General features: G+C 46.3%; 1 protein-coding gene across 1 annotated transcript in view; it reads right to left on the bottom strand.

The window, feature by feature from the left end:
• LOC103272114 (protein kinase C epsilon type) overlaps nt 1-17923 on the bottom strand; it is a 394670-nt gene that overhangs the window by 14417 nt on the left and 362330 nt on the right. Inside the window, exons 5-6 of the mRNA XM_008069595.2 lie at nt 17320-17405; nt 12465-12594 (exon numbers count right to left, since the gene is read on the bottom strand). Of these exons, the coding sequence (XP_008067786.2) occupies nt 12465-12594; nt 17320-17405 (216 nt within the window). The remainder of the gene's footprint in view (nt 1-12464; nt 12595-17319; nt 17406-17923) is intronic.

Raw genomic sequence — 17923 nt, 5'->3', positions numbered from 1 at the left:
TAATACCAAAGCACAACAAAGACATTATAAGAAAAGAAAAAACCATAGATTTACGAACGAAAGGCAAACATCCTCTACAACATATCTGCAAATTCAATGCAACAACTATAAAAAGAATTATACATCATGACCAAGTGAGATTTATCCCATGCATGCAAAGCATGCAATCAATCACATCAACAGACTAAAGAAGAAAAACCCCCACATAATTCTATCAATAAATGCACAAAAAGCATTTGACCAAATCCAAGACAAATTTTTGATAAAGTATCTCTGTAACCAAGGAGTAGAAGGAAACTTCCTCAACTTAATAAAGAATACCTACGAAAAACGTACAGCTAACATCATATTTAGTGGTGAGAAATCAGAAACTTTCCTGCTAAGATCAGGAACATAACAGGGATGTCATGATCACTCCTTTTCAACACTAAACTGGATGTTCTAACTAATGATGACACAAGAAAAAGAAAACATATACTGATTAGAAAGGAAGAAATAAGACTTTGTTCACAGATGGTATGATTGTCTATGCAGAAAATCTGAAATAATTGACCAAAAATCTTCTGAACCAATACATAATTATAGCAAAATTGCAGAATACAAGGTTAATATACAAAGGTCCATTGTTTTCCTATAACCAGCAGTGAACAGATGGAATTTAAAATTAAAAACACAATACCATTTACATAAGCACCTCCCCAAAATGAGACACTTAATAAATCTAACAAAATATGTAAAAGATCTATATGAAGAAAACTACCAAACCCTAATGAAAGAAATCAGGGAAAAGTAAATAAATGTAGAGATATTCCATGTTCATGACTAAGAAGACTCAGTATTGTCAAGTTGTCAGTTCTTCCAAATTTGATCTATAAAATTCAATGCAATCTCAATCAAAAGCCCATCAGGTTATTTGTAGATATCAACAAACTGATTATAACATTTATAGAAAAAAGCAAAAGACTCAGAATAGCCAACACAATATTGAAGAAGAACAAAGTTGGAAGACTGACACTATCTAATTTCAAGACTTACTATAAAGTTAAAATAATCAAGATGATATGGAACTGGCAAAAAGACTAGACAGAGAGATCAATGGAACATGATAGAGGACCCAGAAGTAGACCCACACACATATAGTGAATTGATCTTTGACAAAGGGCAAAGATAATACGATGGTGCAAAGATAGTCTTTTCAATAGATAGTGCTAGACTAACTGGGCATGCAAAATAATTAATCTAGACATAGACCTTAGAATCTTCACAAAAATTAACCCCAAATGGATCATAGACCTAAATGTAAAATACAAAACTATGAAACTCTTAGGAAATAACATTGGAGGAAAATCTAGGTGACCTTGACTACAGAGTTGACCTTGTAAATGCAACACCATGTTTAAGGACACAATCCAGAAAAGAAATAAGTGATTAGTTGAACTACCTTAAAATAAAAAAAATTTGCTCTGGGAAAACAACAACAACAACAACAAACACTGTCAACAGAATAAGAAAAGCAACAGAGAGGACATATTTTCAAAACACATAACTGATAAAGGACTTTTAAAATATACAAAGAACACTTAAAACTCAACAATAACAAAAGAACAACCCAATATGCAAAAGACTTGAGCCTACCTCTTGCTGAAAATGGTATTCAGATGGCAAAATAAGTCCATGAGAAGATGCTCCACATCACATGTCATTAGGAAATTGCAAGGTAAAGCAACAATGAGATGCCTCTACGTACCCATTAAAATGGTCAAAATCCAAAACTCTAACAACACCAAATGCTGGTGAGGATGTAGAACAACGGGAACTTTTCATTCATTGCTGGTGAGAATGCAAAATGGTACAACCACTTTGGGAGACAGTTTGGCAGTTTCTCACACAACCAAATATATTTTTACCATAAGATCTGGCAGTTGCGACATTGAGATTTACCCAAATAAGTTGAAAACCTATGCTCATACAAAAACTTGCAACATGGATGTTTATATCAGCTTTATCCATAATTGCTAAAACTTGAAAGAAAGCAAAATGTCCTTCAGTAAGTGAATGGATAACTAAATGTTGGTATATCCAGACACTGGAATATTATTCAGCCTTTAAAAAGAAATGAGCAACCAAACTATGAAAAGATATATAGGAACATTAAACACATATCGCTAAGTGAAATAAGCCAATCTGAAAAGGCGTCACACTATATGACTCCAACTATATCACATTCTGGAAAAGGCAAAACTATATAAACAGTAAAATAATTAGTGTTAGGAGAGAGGGAGGGATGAACAGGCAGACCACAGAGGACTTTAAGAGTGGTGAAAATATTCTTTTCTTTTTTGAGTCAGAGTTTCACTCTGTTGCCCAAGCTAGAGCGCAGTGGTACCATCATGGTTCACTGAAGTCCCGACTGCCTGGATTCAGGCGATCCTTCCACCTCAGCCTCCCCAGTAGCTGAGACTACAGGTGCTTGCCACCACACCTGGCTAAATTTTTGATACTCTTTTTGTTGAGACAAGGTCTCGCCAGGTTGCCCAGGCAGGTCTCAAACTCCTGGGTTCAAGCGATCCTCCTGCCTTGGCTTCCCAAAGTGTTGGGATTATAGACATGAGCCACTGCACCCGGCCAGGACAGTGAAAATATTCTATAGGACACTCTAATGGTAGATTCGTGTCATTATACAATTGTCCAAATTAATGGAATATACAACACCAAGAGTGAACCCTAGTGTACACTACGGACTTTGAAAACAATGCATCGATTAGGTTCATTGATTGTCAGATAATATGCCACTCGGGTGCAGAATGTTGGTAAGGAAGGCTGTGCATGTGAGGGGGGAGGGCATGTGGGAAATTCTGTACTTTCTGTTCAATTTTGCTGTAAATCTAAAACTCTTCTAAAAAAATAAAGCCTACTAAAACAATTAAAAAAAAAACTGTTCCTGGAATGAAGTCAGGCAGGATAGGCCAGACCGCCTTTCTGTAAACCCAGTCACCGGCCGGGTGGAAGCGACGCAGCACACAGTCCCCCAACCCAGGCTTGGGGAGTTCAGTTGACCTACCGAATTGAAGATGCCCACAGAGCTTAAGGCGGGGGGGTGGGATGTGGTGGTGGAAGGGTGGCTTTCACAGACAACAAGAGAACCAGAAAGCTCCACTACAGCCAGACCATGGTGCTGACCTACCATGATCCCCTGAAGACCCTCAGGTTGATCACAGACCCCGGACAACAGCTGCTCGGAATTCTCCATCCCACTCCCCTCAGCCACAGCTGCCCTTTGATACCCATTTGCTCTCCTGCTCTGCCCACCAACCCACAGGATCCCTCTTCCGCCGCTTTGTGAGGAGACAGAAAGGACAAGAAAAATAAAGGCGCCGCCAAATTAAGAGAATTCCTTGGCAAGCACAACTAACGCTCCATAATTTAACCACTCGCGCCCTCTGGTGTTGAAACGCCAGATCTATCTGTCCTGACAAGACAACTTGAGCTGGCGAGTCAGCAGAGATGAGGTTTTGTTTTTTATTTTTAAAAACTGCTATTTCCTAAAGTGAACTTAGTATGTAGTCATAATGTAGTTATCTTGATATGTGAAAAAAATCAATTACACATCAGTTAAAATGGATGTGAGATAGTGACCTTGAAAGTGCTTCGAAAAGTCTGGAGCCTTGAGGGCAAGGCAAGCTGAACAAAGGGAGGCTGAGATCATTCAGGAGCCCACAGTGGGAGCACAGGGTCCCAGAGACTGGGGGCATCATGGGAAGGCTGCAGACCAGCAAAGGAAAGTGGAGGTACCAGCTGGAACCAAAAGACATCTGGGATGCATTTGTGTTAACGTGGCCAAATGAGCCACGCCCCCCAACATGGGGAAGCACCAAGACCAAGGACTGTCCACCCTGGGCTGCAATCAACTTACAGCCAAGGCTGCCCTATAAGGTTCCTCTTTCCAGGAAGTCTCTTTTTTTTTTTTTTTTTTTTTTTTTTGAGTTGGAGTCTTGCTCTTGTCGCCCAGACAGGAGTGCAGTGGCACACTCATGGTCACCACAGCCTCGACCTGCTGGGCTTAGGCAATCCCTCCACCTGAGCCTTCCAAGTAGCTGGAACTACAGATGCATGCCACCATGCCCAGTTAGATTTTGTGATTTATTGTAGAGACAAGGTCTCACCAAGTTGCCCAGGCTGGTCTTGAACCCCTGAGTTCAGGAAATCCTCTTGCCTCGGCCTCCCAGAGTGCTGAGATTAGAGGCTGAGCCACCACACCTAGCCCTAGTATGTCTCTTAATGTTCATTTTCACTGGTTTCACCTGGATGAAGTTGTACTGGGAAGGGACAGAGTGGTTTTCCCTGGAGCTCTTATCCAAGGAGACTCACTATGATATTATTACCCAGCTAGTTGCCATACACTCTTTGAGCACCTACTATGTGCTTGGTGGGGCCATAGTAGCAGTGTCATTTTGGGACAGACTGGGGCTTGGGCACACAGACCTTCACCTTCTATTATGCATGCTGCCATCCTTTGGAGAGATGTTGTTTCCACCCTTCTGATAGCTGAGATTGAAGCAACAAGGCGGGTCTGATTACTGGGAATTCTTCCAAGGCAAGCAGACAACCTTCTGAGGACAATGACAGAGTCTTGCTGGGGGAGATGCTTGGGCCTATGTGAGCTCCAGGAATTTCTCTTCATGTTGGAGTCATTTGGCCCTTGAGGGTGAGCCAGGGCAATGATTTGATTTCATAACAGGTTCCCATCATTCATGCGCCGTGTGGAGACAGAACTAACAATTGTAAATAGGAAATTGTATGCTTGTGTCACGGAAGTTGCAGGGGTAGGAGAGGGACTAACTGCAGATATCCAGTCAGGAGAGGAGAAAAGAGGTTAGGGGGTGGTCCCTTGGGGTCATGCTGGGCCAAATGTCACCAGAAAGAGATCTGGAAGTCCTGATCGCACCGGAACCATTCACTCAAAACTTTCAGGGACTATGACTGGTTACTTGTCTGCTATCCTCCAAGTGTGATGGGGGACATTCTCATGGTTCCAAGGCACTGCCAGAGGCTATGGCAGCGGGTTTTGAACTAACCAAGAAAACTCTTGTGGCATTTTTCTCTTTGCTCTCTTTCCAGGTCCTCTCTGGCCTTGCTCACACTTATTTCTGACTCACTGCTTGAATTATTGTCTATTCTTTCACTTGTGTGCAATGCCCAAGGAACGTACAAGTTTCTGGAAAGCTAATCTAACACCTTATCTCTGAGTTCTCCATGATGCCTGCACAAACCAGGATGCCACGTGTTTCCATGCATTCTAACTCTATGGAAAGTGTGACATGTCGGTAGCATAGACGACAGCTCTCAGACCAGACCCCGGAAGATCACTAATATCTAACTTAAGTCTTGCTCGAATCTTGTACAGTGAGCACGGTGAGGATGCATTTACCTATTGTGATCTTTAAAATTCTAAAAGTGAGAACAAAAGTTGAACTTATAACAAGGGGTTTCGTTTTCAGAAACGCTGAAAATTAAAATTTTTTTCATGTTTTTATTTTTATTCTTTTTATTTTTTGATGTAGGGCCTCATTCTGTCACACAGGCTAAAATGCAGTGGTGTGATCACGATTCACCATAGCCTTGACTTCCTGGGCTCAGGCGATCCTTCCACCTCGCCTCTCGAGTAGCTGGGACTACAGACACATGCCACCAAGCTCAGCTAATTTTTTGATTTTTTTATGTTTGTATAGAGACGAGGTCTTGCTATGTTGCCCAGGCTGGTCTTGAACTCCTGGGTTCAAGTGATTCTCCCACCCCAGCCTCCCAAAGTACTAGGATTATAGACATGAACCATCATGCCCAGCCTTTTAGTGTTCTTTAAATATCCAAAATACTTTTTTTGTTTGTAAGAAAAAAGAAGGGAGGGAGAGGGGAAAGAGCAAGTGGGGAGGGAGATAGGCCTTTCTTTCGTCTTAATGGCTCCACACAGCCACCCCAGGGTATGTGGCTAAGATCACTCTGTTTTATTATTTTCATTACGGCCCTTAGAAGGCAGCAGGGCTACTGGAGTTAAAAAACAGGGGCACCAAACCAGAGTGACCTGCCTGCCATCCCTCGCTCGGCAGTAACCAAACTGGGACAGCTCCCCCAACTCCTAGCCTGGGATCTCCACGGGTCCCCCCTCCCTTGGGATTTGACTGCTCATTACTTCCAGGGACGTAGGTGACACCCTGCCCCTTGGCCCATGAAAGCAGCCTTGGAACAGACTGGTTATGAAGATGGATTTCAGAGGGAGGCAGGAGCCGGGAAGGCGATTCCTTGGGATCTCTAGGCCAGGCCTTTCTGGAGTGCACCTTTGTCTCCATCCAGGCAAACAGACAGGTGCAGAGAGCTCATCCCAGAAAAGGATGAGAAAAGCAGGGCTTCTGTGGGGTTGCAGGGCAGACTGGAAGCTCTGTGAGACCTGGCTTTCCTATTAAATTGCCCCTTGATGTCTGATGACTTCAGTGCTGAGACACGAGTGTGGGGGACGGGCCATGGGAAAGGTGAGAACCCCAGATCTTCTTTTTTTTTTTTTTTTTTTTGAGTCGGAGTCTCACTCTGTCGTCCAGGCTGGAGTGCAGTGGCAGGCTCACGGTCACTGCAGCCTCGACCTGCTGGGCTCAGGCGATCCTTCCACCTCAGCCTTCCAAGTTGCTGGAATTACAGGTGCACGTTACCATACCCAGCTAATTTTTGATTCATTGTAGAGATAAGATCTCGCCAAGTTGCCCAGGTTAGTCTTGAACTCCTGAGCTCAGGCAATTCTCTCATCTCAGCCTCCCAAAGTGCTGGGATTACAGGCTTGAGCCACCATGCCTCAATGGCCGGCATTGAATTGGAAGACGAAAGAAAGGAAGTATTTTGCCTGCTCACTCAGTGCCAGTGTTTTGCTTTCAGCCCTTGGTTAAGGAACTCAGTTACCCAACAATGTGTGAGTATCCTCCAAGGTTCTGGCCCCTGTGCAGCTGTGGCCAGGGAAAGGACAGTCCCAAGGACTGTCCCCTGGTTGTGTCCTTGTATGAACCCACTCTCACCAGTCCTCTCTTTCCTTGCCAGTAAAACAGAAGTCATGACAGCCCCTTTACCTGGTTGACAAAGGAAGAGAGCCCAGAAAAGCACATGAACTAGGCTTGAACCTGCGTGGCTTAGACAGTTTTAGGCTGAAGGGAGAGTGACCAGGACCGTCTTATAGATCCTTCCTCGAAGATCCACGCTCTTAAGAAACCTATTTTACTGAACATACTAGAACCTATCTCCAGAGTGGGAATAGAAACAGAGCTGAGGCCACAGACCAGCAGGCCAAATAGCTGATCTCCAACTCAGACCAGGGGGCCAGCCCAGGAAGACCAGCCAGTGTGGTCCAGCAAGGGGAAAGGCTGTCTGCGTCTTCATAAGCAGGAGAGGGTTGCGTTGAGCACTGATCAGAGCCAGGTGCAGGACTGGGCTCCTGAGTTTAAATTCCAGCTCCATGGGACTTGTTCAGGATTCCTGTGCAGGTCCCTAAGTCTTAATTTCTTTTTCTTAGTCATCGCAGCAGCGAGCCAGGCTTAAACCTGGGCTTAAGTGGCTGCTTCCCTGACCCAGTGCTGGCCTCTCCTGGCCATGACCCTTCTCCCCAGGGTAGGTGTCTGCAGGGCCAAAAAGACTTGAGGTGGAGAACGGGTGTAAAGAGATAGGCAGAAACAGATTTGTCAGGGCAGTGAGGCTGCTCTGTGTGACACTGTCACAATGGATACATGCCATTGTGCATTTGCTCAAGCCCATAGAATGAGCCCTGAGGTCAACTATGGGCTTTGGGGGATACTGACGTGCCAATGCAGGGTCACTGATTGTAGCAGATGAACTGCTCTGGTGGGGCTGCCAGTGGGGGGGGGGGGAGGGGGCTGTGGTTGTGTGGAGCAGAGGGTCTAGGAGAGCTCTCTATACTTTCCATTCTATTTTTAAAACTGCTTTTAAAAAATTAAGTCTTGGCCAGGCACAATAAATAGCTCCCAGCACTTAGAGAAGCTAAGGTGGGAGGATTGCTTGAGCTAGGAGTTTGAGACCATTCTGGAAAACATAGTGAGACTTCATCTCTACAAGAAATCAAAAAGTTAGCCAGGTGTGTTGGTATTTGCCTACAGTCTCAGCTCCTTGGGAGGCTGAGGCAGAAGGATCTCCTGAGTCCAGGAGGGGGAGGCTGTGGTGAGCCATGATCGTACCAATGCACTCTAGCCTGGGCAACAGAGTGAGACATGAACTCAAAAAAAGAAAAAGAAAAAAATTAAATCTCTTGATTAAAAAAAAGAGAGAGAGAGGAGACACAGAAGGACAGCAAGAGGGGAAATGGCCAAGTCACAGCATCCGATGACCAGGAGGGAGGTCTGTGAACTTTTGCTGGAGACACTAAATTCTGGACAGCCCTCACCTCCCAGCCTCTCTGTGACCTAAATCCCCTGTGGTGTCTGGACTCCTGTGAACAGATGTCCTTGTTCCAGGTACCCTCATTCTCCCCCATCTTTCCATGAACCTGGGTAAGAGCATTTCCTGCCCAACAGCTAAAGACACAGTCCCTGGGTTCTACCTTCTTCCAGGGTCAACTGGAAACTCACACCCCTAGCAGGGCTGTCTGGGCTTCTGAGCTACTTTCTTAAAATATCATTATTTATGAAATAACAGTATCATTTAGATTTGCAAAATAGATCAATTATTAATATATTTACTATTTGAGTCCCACTCAAAGCAGGCTCTGCTTCCCAGTAACCGAACTCATCTTTCCAAAAATGCATTACTCCTTGGCTAAACCAATTGGGGTTCCTGCTCTCTTTCTTTCCTCCTCTTCCACTGTTTTCATTTCACCTAAAGGATTTCATACAGGCCCTGTTTTGTCCAGGGACACATGCTAGAAAGACCACCCAAAGGAAATTTCCCAAAGTTATTAAAAATAAGATTTACCATTCAACCCAGCAATCTCATGACTGGGGCATCTACCTAAAGAAGCATAAGTCACTCTATCAAAAAGACACCAGCACTCATATGTTCATGCAAGTACTGTGTACAATAGCAAAAACAGATCCAACCTAGATGCCCCAGAGACTGGATAAGGAAAATGTGGTACATATACACCATGGAATACTACACAGCCATAAAAAGGGATGAACTCATGTCCTGGGCACCACCATGCAACTGGGGGTCATTAGTCTGAGCGAATCAACACAGAAACAGAAAACTGAATATGGCATGCTCTCGTTTATAAGTGGGATGAAAACACTGGGCACACACGGGCATAAGGATGGTAATTACAGACACTGGGGATTCCTAAGGGAAGAGGGTGGGAGAGGGTTCAGGCTAAGAAACTATCTGTTGAGTACTGTGTTCACCATTTGGGTGACAGGCTCAACGAAGGCCCTAAAATTACCAACACGCAATAGACACAGGTAACAAACAGGCACGTGTACACCTTGAATCTAAAATAACAAAGAAATGAAAAACTATATGACTAAAAAAGGTAAAATTTTACTGTACATAAATTATACTTTAAGTAAACTGGTTTTTAAAAAAAAGAATACACCGGACTCGGTGGCCCAGCCTGTAGTCCCAGCACTTTGGGAGGCTGAGGTGAGTGGATCGCCTGAGCCTGCGGGTTCAAGACCCACCTGGGCAACTTGGCGAGACCTCATCTCTACAATAAATCAAAATGAGCCGGGTGTGGTAGCGCGCACCTGTAGTTCCAGCTACTCAGAAGGCTGAGGCGGAAGGATCGTCGGAGCCCAGCAGGTCGCGGCCACTGTACTCCAGTCTGGGTAACAGAGTGAGACTCCAACTCAAAAAAATAAATAAATAAAATAAAAATAAAAAATAAAAAAAGAATACACCAAAGGAAAGATGGAATGGCTTCACTCCCGCCTCCAGAGATGCTAGGAAGCTCACCACAAAGCGGGTGTGTCGACAGTCAGAACGTCCTTGTGTCCAGGGTCAGAACCCTCTTCCTCACCCTCCTTGTGCCTTCCACACCCCCACTTCTCCCTCCAACTTCAAAAAGGAACCCCTGTTTCAGAAAATAAGGGAAATCGTATAGCAATGCCCTCAACAGATCCCACACGTAAATGACAACTTTGTCCACTCACCTCCTCCTGGGTCTCTGTCCCTGAAACCAGAGACATAGGCCTGGTCTTCAGGTTTTCCTCGCCTCCTGGGGAGGATATCCATCATTCTCCCCAAGGCCTGCCCCCTCCTCTGCCCACGGTGTATCAAGCATCCCTCTCCCTCCTGGCTCAGCCATCTCTCTATTTCCATGGTTTTTTTCCTGACTGTCTAAAAATACTTCTCCCTCCATGCACACTCCAGGCCATTGCACTTTCATCCCCCCATCCCACTAAGGCAGCTTCTGCTGCAATCACTGGTGACCTTCTTGCTAACCCAGCCCCATGTGTCATGTTTGTTTGTTTGTTTTTTAGCAGACGTCTCACTCTTTCTTCCAGGCTGGAGGGCAGTGGCACAACCATGGCTCACTGCAGCCTCGCCTCCTGGGTTCAGGTGATCCTTCCACCTCAGGCTCCTGAGTAGCTAGGTCTATAGGTGTGCACCATCACGCCTGGCTAATCTTTTCATTTTTTTGTAGAGATGAGGTCTCGCCAGGTTGCCCAGGCTGATTTCGAATGCCTGGACTCAGGTGATCCTCCTGCCTCAGTCTTCCAAAGTGCAGGGATTACAAGCATGAGCCACCAACCCAGCCTCATGTCTTATCTTAAGTAACCCCTTGGGAGCATTTGGCATTGTTCACCACTTCTTTTGAAGTTTTTGTTTTAGACTCTCTACTCTTGACTTTCATGGTGCCAGATTTTTTGCTACTTTTCCTCCTGCCCTTGAGGTCCTGCCCTCTCTCTGCCTTGGCAGGCCCATTCCTGGAGGTGGTAACCTCTCTTCCCCCACCCCAAGATACTATCTAACTTTTCTCTATTCACACTCAAGGTGCTTGCCTGGAGAATGACATTGACTTTAGAGCTTTAACTGCTACTTAGATCCTGACAAATCCCGGATCTAAACACCATCTAGACCTCTCTCCCGAGTCAGCAAGAATGTCTGCCGAGTGTCAGCAAGAATACCCAACAGGTGGACAGTTCCGCATAAATGTCCCTCAAGTTAACACGCCCTCAGCTCAGGTCCATCTCTACCTCCAAGCCCATCCCACCCTCATCTCCCCATCTCAGTGAGTGGTATCACTATCTTTCCAGTTGGGCCCAGTCTCTAAATTCAACAAATTACTCCTCTTCCATATGTTAAAGCTACAGGAAGTCCCCAACATAAAAATGAGTTCCATCTGAAGAGCGTGTTTGTAAGTCCAATTTGTTTTAAGTCTCACAAAGTTAACCTAGGTACCCAACTAATACAATCATTGCAATAGTACTGTGTGTATTTAACAGGCTATATTGACACCTGGCAGAGAGACATAATACATGTGCATCGTTAAAGTTTGTAACTTGAAGGTCTGTACGTAGGGGACTTACAGTATTCTCTTTTATTTTTCTACCACAACCCTTATCTTATTTCCAATACTCATCATTTCTCACTGAAATTCCTTCAAAGACCAATTTGTTGTGCCCTCAGTTTATGGTCTTATACTTTACCTATTCTCATTTCTCCACAATGGGAAGTTATTAGTAATACATTCAGTACAAATAAAAAAACACCCTCTTAAAACAATGCCTGTGCAATATTCCTGCCCAATAGTTCATTGTTGTCTGACCCTGGACCAGCTTATAGAAGTGGACACTCTACCTAGGCCCCCAGAGTATGTTCCCAATCCCTGTGTTATGTGCTGTTCCCTGCACCACTCAGCATGCCCCTCCGAGGAGACAGTTTAGGGACAGCAGGGATTCAAGAGTCAAGGTTCAAATCCCACTTCTGCTAATAAGCTGTGTGATGCAAGCAAGTTACTTAGTCTCTGAGCCTCAGTTTCGTCACTGGGTCTGTGAGAATAATATCACCTATGTCCCAAGCCTATGAGGGATCAGCAGGCTCTCTTATGCAGCGGGGTCTTTAGTAAAGGTCCTCCAGAAGTAAGCTCTGAACCTCGACTCATGAGAGAAATGCCCTAATTCATATCTGGCGCTTACTGTACAGCCTAGCTCCAGACAGGTTTCTTCCCTTCTGTGCCAATGTACCTTTCCTTACATTTTTTCTATACTTTTGGAGATTTGTCTTGTCTCCCCAGCTTGTTAAGGATCCTACGAGGTGGGGTCGCCCTTCCTCCTCCTCGGTGTTTTCCTCCACAGAGTTTCGGAGGGTCTTCCCCCCAAGAAAAACTCAAACATGTTATGAATGAGGACTTGACAAGAGCCTGTGCTCAGTCCTCCCACAAATCTTACTTTCTAAGCTACAAGGACAGACAAGGGTTCTTACAGAGAGGAGACAAAAGGGGGCATGCGGGGGCAGGGGACAAGACAGGGTTGGGAGCCACTTACCTTTACACTGCAAACCCTGCCGCAAGAGCCCCCAGAGCAAGGACCCACAGTGGTCGCAGAAGGTGGGGACCTTGTAGTTGTGGATACCGAACTTGTGGGGCATGTTCACGCTGAACCGCTGGGAGCCCACCTGCAGGGACAGCAAGATACAAAGTCACCACCAAGCGTCTTCATGCCCCAGCGGGCTTGGTATCCGAACTCTCAGAACTTTTCCTAGAGAGCACGTGTTGTTGTGGTTGGCAGGTCCTGGCTTGGACCTGAAAGCTGCCCTGAGACATAAGGTGAAGAGTGCCCGCCCTGCCCCCCGTGTGCACTCTGAATGCCCCAACTCATTGCTGGCTACTCCATCGGACTCTGCAAGGCCATGCCTGCTCCCCCATGTTATTTCAGGCCTCTGAATAATAACATCACATTGCACTCGATTTGCCCCTCACATCTCAGCCACTCCTGGGATGTCACCATGTGTGTGCCTTCAATGCTGCTTTGTGCATGGAAGCCCCGCCCAGGCAAAGTCTTTGGGCAGCTCGACCGTGGACACGGGATTCTGTACAGTGGCGTGAGAACTCAGCACAGCGCCACGGGAACCGTGGGTCAGGACAAACAATAATTAGAATGAAGATGGTTAATATGGCGTGGTGACCACTGAGGATACTAAGGTATCAGTGCTGTCCACATGCCAGGCATCATGACCTCGTTCAATCTCACCACCACCCTATGGGCTAGGCCCGTGGTCACCTCGAGTTCACAGATAAGGAAAGGAAGGATCAGTGGGATTAAGAAACTTGCCTGTAAACTGACGAGAGGCAAAGACAGGTTTCTGTGCCCACAAGCATGAACTCAGAGCCCAGGCTCCTTAGCCGCTGTGATAGCATCTTGCCGATTGCAAAAAAGGTGTAGAGAGAAGGCAGTAAGACGGGAGGGGAAGGAGTCTAGGGGTCTGGTCTGTGAGCCTGGGACTGCCACATCCACTCATGAGGTCTCAGGTTTCCTAACTTCTTGGGCCTTGGATTTCTCATCTGGCAAATAAGGAAAACAGCCCCCTCCTCGCCCCCTGCCTCCACTTTGTCTCACCCAAGGTCCCAGGACTGTGGGGTCGATGAGATAACAGGTGTGGCAGGGGTGGGAAGTGTGATGTGTCCCACAGAAGCAAGGGCCATTAGCACGGGCTCCTTCCTGAATTGTCTCTACCCCTCCACAGAGCTACCCTCCCCTATGTCTCTGTGCAGTTGCACAACCCAGGCCGCCTCAGAATGGGCAGGAGACCATCACTGGAAACATCTGTGTGCTATTTTGGGAATTAGAAAGTGGTCAATATGCAGCAGAGCAGTTGGGCCTTGGCTCCCTGGCCAACGGGTGAGTGAAAAGTCCCCGTGGGGCACTAAGAAAAGTATCGGAGAGAGCTGGACGGGGACATGGACTTGAACACATGCATGAAGGCACAGCAGTGAGCACCCACTCCACGTCACTGACTTCATAATGAGTTCCCCATCACCCAGCTCCAAGGAATGGCTGATCCTTCCACTGGACCAGGATTTTCCTGATCCTCGCTTTGAGATGCATGGGGTATCGGTTAGGGTCTTGCCCAGGTACACGATTCCCGGATTTATTGGAGACACCTGCCCCTCCTGAGATTTATAGCTTGGGTGTGCCGGTCTGTGACTAGGGACGTGTCGATTCTGCTACTGCCTGCCTCACGTCTAAGGACGCATGAGATCACTGTGTTCACTCTATTCCTCCACAAATCCTGAGGACATGGGGGACTTGTGTTGACAATAGAGTCTCAGTCTCCCAGGAATAGCATCACAAGGACAATGAATGATCAAGGTTAAAAAGTGGGGAAGTTGTCCCAGGGGACTGGGAGAGTCAGTGTGGGTGTGAAGAGGGCTGCATGGCCCTCGCTTGGAACCACTAAAAACTCTAAGATGTCAGAGAACAGCAGGAGGAAGATGAAGAGGCACACGTAAGAGCAACCCAGAAATTCAGAATCACACAGACTGAGACACAAGTGCTGAGCACATGCATGCAGGTGGACATGTGCACATGCCCTGCTGGGGAGGACATGGAAACAAAGGAGTGAGCGAGACTCGAGAGAGAACACAGAGAGGGAGAAAAGGGAAGGACAAAAATTATAAGATTAAAAAAAAAAAGAAAGAAAAAGAGGCTAGGCGTGGTGGCTCACATCTGTAATCCCAATACTTTGGGAGGCCAAGGCGAAAGGATTGCCTGAGCCCAGGAGTTTGAGACCAGCGTAGGCAACATAGCAAGACCTTGTCTCTACAAGGTCTACAAATACATTTTAAAAATTAGCTGACCATGACGGTGCATTCCTGTAGTCTCAACTACTCAGGAGGCAGAGGCAGAAGGATCACCTAAGCCCAGGAAGTCAAGGCTGCAGTAACTGTGATTGTGCCACTGAGCTCCAGCCTAGGCAACAGAGACTTCAACTCAAACAAGAAAAAAAGAAAGAAAAAGAAAAAATAACACAAAGAGAGATGGAGCATTCCTTGGTCACCACACCTGAAGCTACGGGGAGGGTGTGATGAGTACTAAGTGCTAATACCCAGACAGGAGATGGGCAATGTGCCAGCTGAGCACTCTTGGAGCAGAAGCTCCAAGGAGCCCCTTGCCAGGGCACCTTCTAAGAGGAGGGAGAGGCTCACGCCTGTAATTCCAGCACTTTGGGAGACTAAGGCGAGAGGATTGCCTGAGCCTAGGGTTCAAGACCAGCCTGGGCAACTTGGTGAGATCTCGTCACCACAATAAATCAAAAAATTAGCTGGTCATGGTGGTGCATGCCTGCAGTCCCAGCTACTTGGAAGGCTGAGATGGAAGGATCACCTGAGCCCTGCCGCTTGAGGCTGCGGTGGTTATGAGCATGCCACTGCACTCCAGCCTGGGCGACAGAGTGATACTCTGGCTCAAAAAAAAAAAAAAAAAAATTAAAAGGAGAGAGGGCATTAGAAGCATGGTGTTGGGGTTTGTGTTGGGTTATATGTATGTATGGTGTATGCACATGTGTGTGCACATGCATCATGCTAAAGGGTATTACACAAAAGAATCCACTCCAATTTGGTTCCTGGTACCAGCAGAGGGCACGCCCATGGACTTGATGGGCCAGACCCATGGACACGAAAGGATACGGGCCTCGGGATGCATGCGATGGTGGCAGGAGTACCAGGATGGGCAGGTGGCTCTGCCGAGCTAAAGGACCCAAAGCCTTTCTTCCTCAGTTCCTGCTAATTTGTCCCTTGGGACACATGCCACATTTGGGACCACACCTCACAGGAGAATTCTTTTCACTGCTCAATATGCCAGGAAATAAGTCACAAGAACTGGATCACAGCTTAATCTAGGTTCTGAGCATTCAAACTCTCAACTCGCCAACCTGCATGGCAAGCACTCTTGTGGAACTATTCCCTCCAAGGAAGGTGGAAGAGCTTTAGAAACCTCTACAGGTTGAGGTTTCAACCTGTAGATTCTTGAGGATACGTCCTGTGAGGACGGTCCAGTAAATGGTCAATGGGATGTCCACAGAAAGGAAGGAAGTCAGATAGCAAGCCATTCTTTTCTTTCATTTACTTGTGAAAGCAATGAGGGTAACTTTGAGGTCGTGATCCCAGACCAGGAGTCAGGAGACTGTGCTGCACTTTGGAACTCTGAGCTCAGTCTGCCCTCCAGGGACACGGAAGGCTCAGTTTAAGCCTTGTCCTTTGCTGCTTTCCAGAGATAACAAGAAAGCAAAGGGAGAAAGAAGATGGGAAATGTCTTAGGTGCCAAGATGCTGTTTGGCTGAATTATTAAAAAAGCAGGTAGGTCTCTGTAAGTCACTCCTGTTGAAAGCCAAATTGTAGGCTTGCCTGATTATAAACCCAGCTGTTTATAAACCTACCCAGGGCTTCTTTCTGACACCCGATTCTAATAGCCTATGATTATACAGTCACCATTTAACTTAGAATTAAAAACATGCCTTTGAAATCAACTGTTCTGATAACACCTATTCCACGTTCGCATGTGTCATCTTAAAGGTTTTTTAATCTATCAGTGATATCCTCATGCTTCCAACCATTCAGTTAGGAAAACTTAGCTTCATGGTTGAATTTCCCTACTTTCTTGCCTCTGACAACTTCCTTAACAGTCGAACCAATGCTAGTTTCTAAGATTAAGAGACAACATAGTGCAGCAGTCAAGGGATCAGACTCCAGAAAAGACTGCCTGGCTTTGAACATGGCTCTCAGCTGTGTGATTGGCAGCAAGTTAATTTGACCTCTCTGTGCTCATATCCTCAGTGTTGTAAAATGAAGATGACAACATCTACCTCATTAAGTTGCTATGGAGTTAAATAATACATGTTCAAGTGCTTAAATCAGGGCATGGTAAGTAACCAATGAATGTTGACTATTATCATTCGTGTGGTTATTTCTGCCTCTCAAGTATTCCTTGGACTTGTTCATTCCAGTCCATTCCCCCCTCAGCTCATCAGAGATAAGGTTCCTGCTTGTGTGTTGTGTTTCTATTACTGTGTATTACCTGCGTGGAGCCAGTGACACATCAGTTAGCCACTCCTGTGTTCTGATGAAATCACAAAACCAAAGGATTCATGTTTTTCCTGTGGGCTTGAGCTTTGGGATTACACTGCACTTGGTACAACCTCCATGAAATGGACCTGGAGCTGCCCTCATCCGGTAGGTCGTGCCCCATCAGGAAATGGTGGGCAGCTCCCCTCATTTGTGATCAATACAATGAAGAAAGTGATGGGGTCTCAGGGAGAGGAGGCTTTCTTGGGGACCATGGGAGAAGGCAGCAGAGGGAGGGGCTGGTGGTGGAATCCCAGCATCTCCACGTCACACACACTTACCTGGTCGGGGGTCTCCTGTCTCTTTAAGCCAGCACACTTGGTAATGATGAGCTCGTGACACCGCTTGTGGACCACACAGGTGCAGACTGCAAACAGCAAAGACAGGAAGTCTGAGCGACACACGAGAAGGAGGGTGTCCCTCCTAGGATCTAATAGGGGCTTGGTAGAGGGATAAGGGGAACCAGGTGCCTTCTGTCCCTGAGCCTTAATTCCTCCCCTGTAAAACCATTTATGCAGTTATTTCAGTACACACCACCAGAGCCCTCAGGGTTTCCTAAATGCTCTGGAGAGAAATAAAAAATGTCTATTCCAAGGGCGTCGGCAGTTTTCTCTTGTGAGGGAGCACCGATCAATTTTCTCACTTTGATAAGCCAAGGTCAAGGAACGACATCCTCCCCAGCCTTCCCGAGAAGCACTGTCATGGAAGACTGTCTATTAAAGTGTGGCGGTAGCCTCGTGTCCCACTCAGGATCCTGCCAGGGTGGCTGATATGGTAGGGAGGACCGCGACAGGTGGCATGGACATCCTTGGGCTTTTTTCTCTGGCTGTGCCCTGACATGCCAAGCCTTAAAATTCCCATCAAATTTAAAATGTCCACAGAAGC

The sequence above is a fragment of the Carlito syrichta genome, unplaced genomic scaffold (assembly GCF_000164805.1).
Source record: "Carlito syrichta isolate Samal-C Ts95f unplaced genomic scaffold, Tarsius_syrichta-2.0.1 Scaffold312132, whole genome shotgun sequence".
Lineage (NCBI taxonomy): Eukaryota > Metazoa > Chordata > Mammalia > Primates > Tarsiidae > Carlito > Carlito syrichta.
Note: the sequence above shows the minus strand (reverse complement) of the source record. Positions and strands in the feature narration are given on the sequence as shown.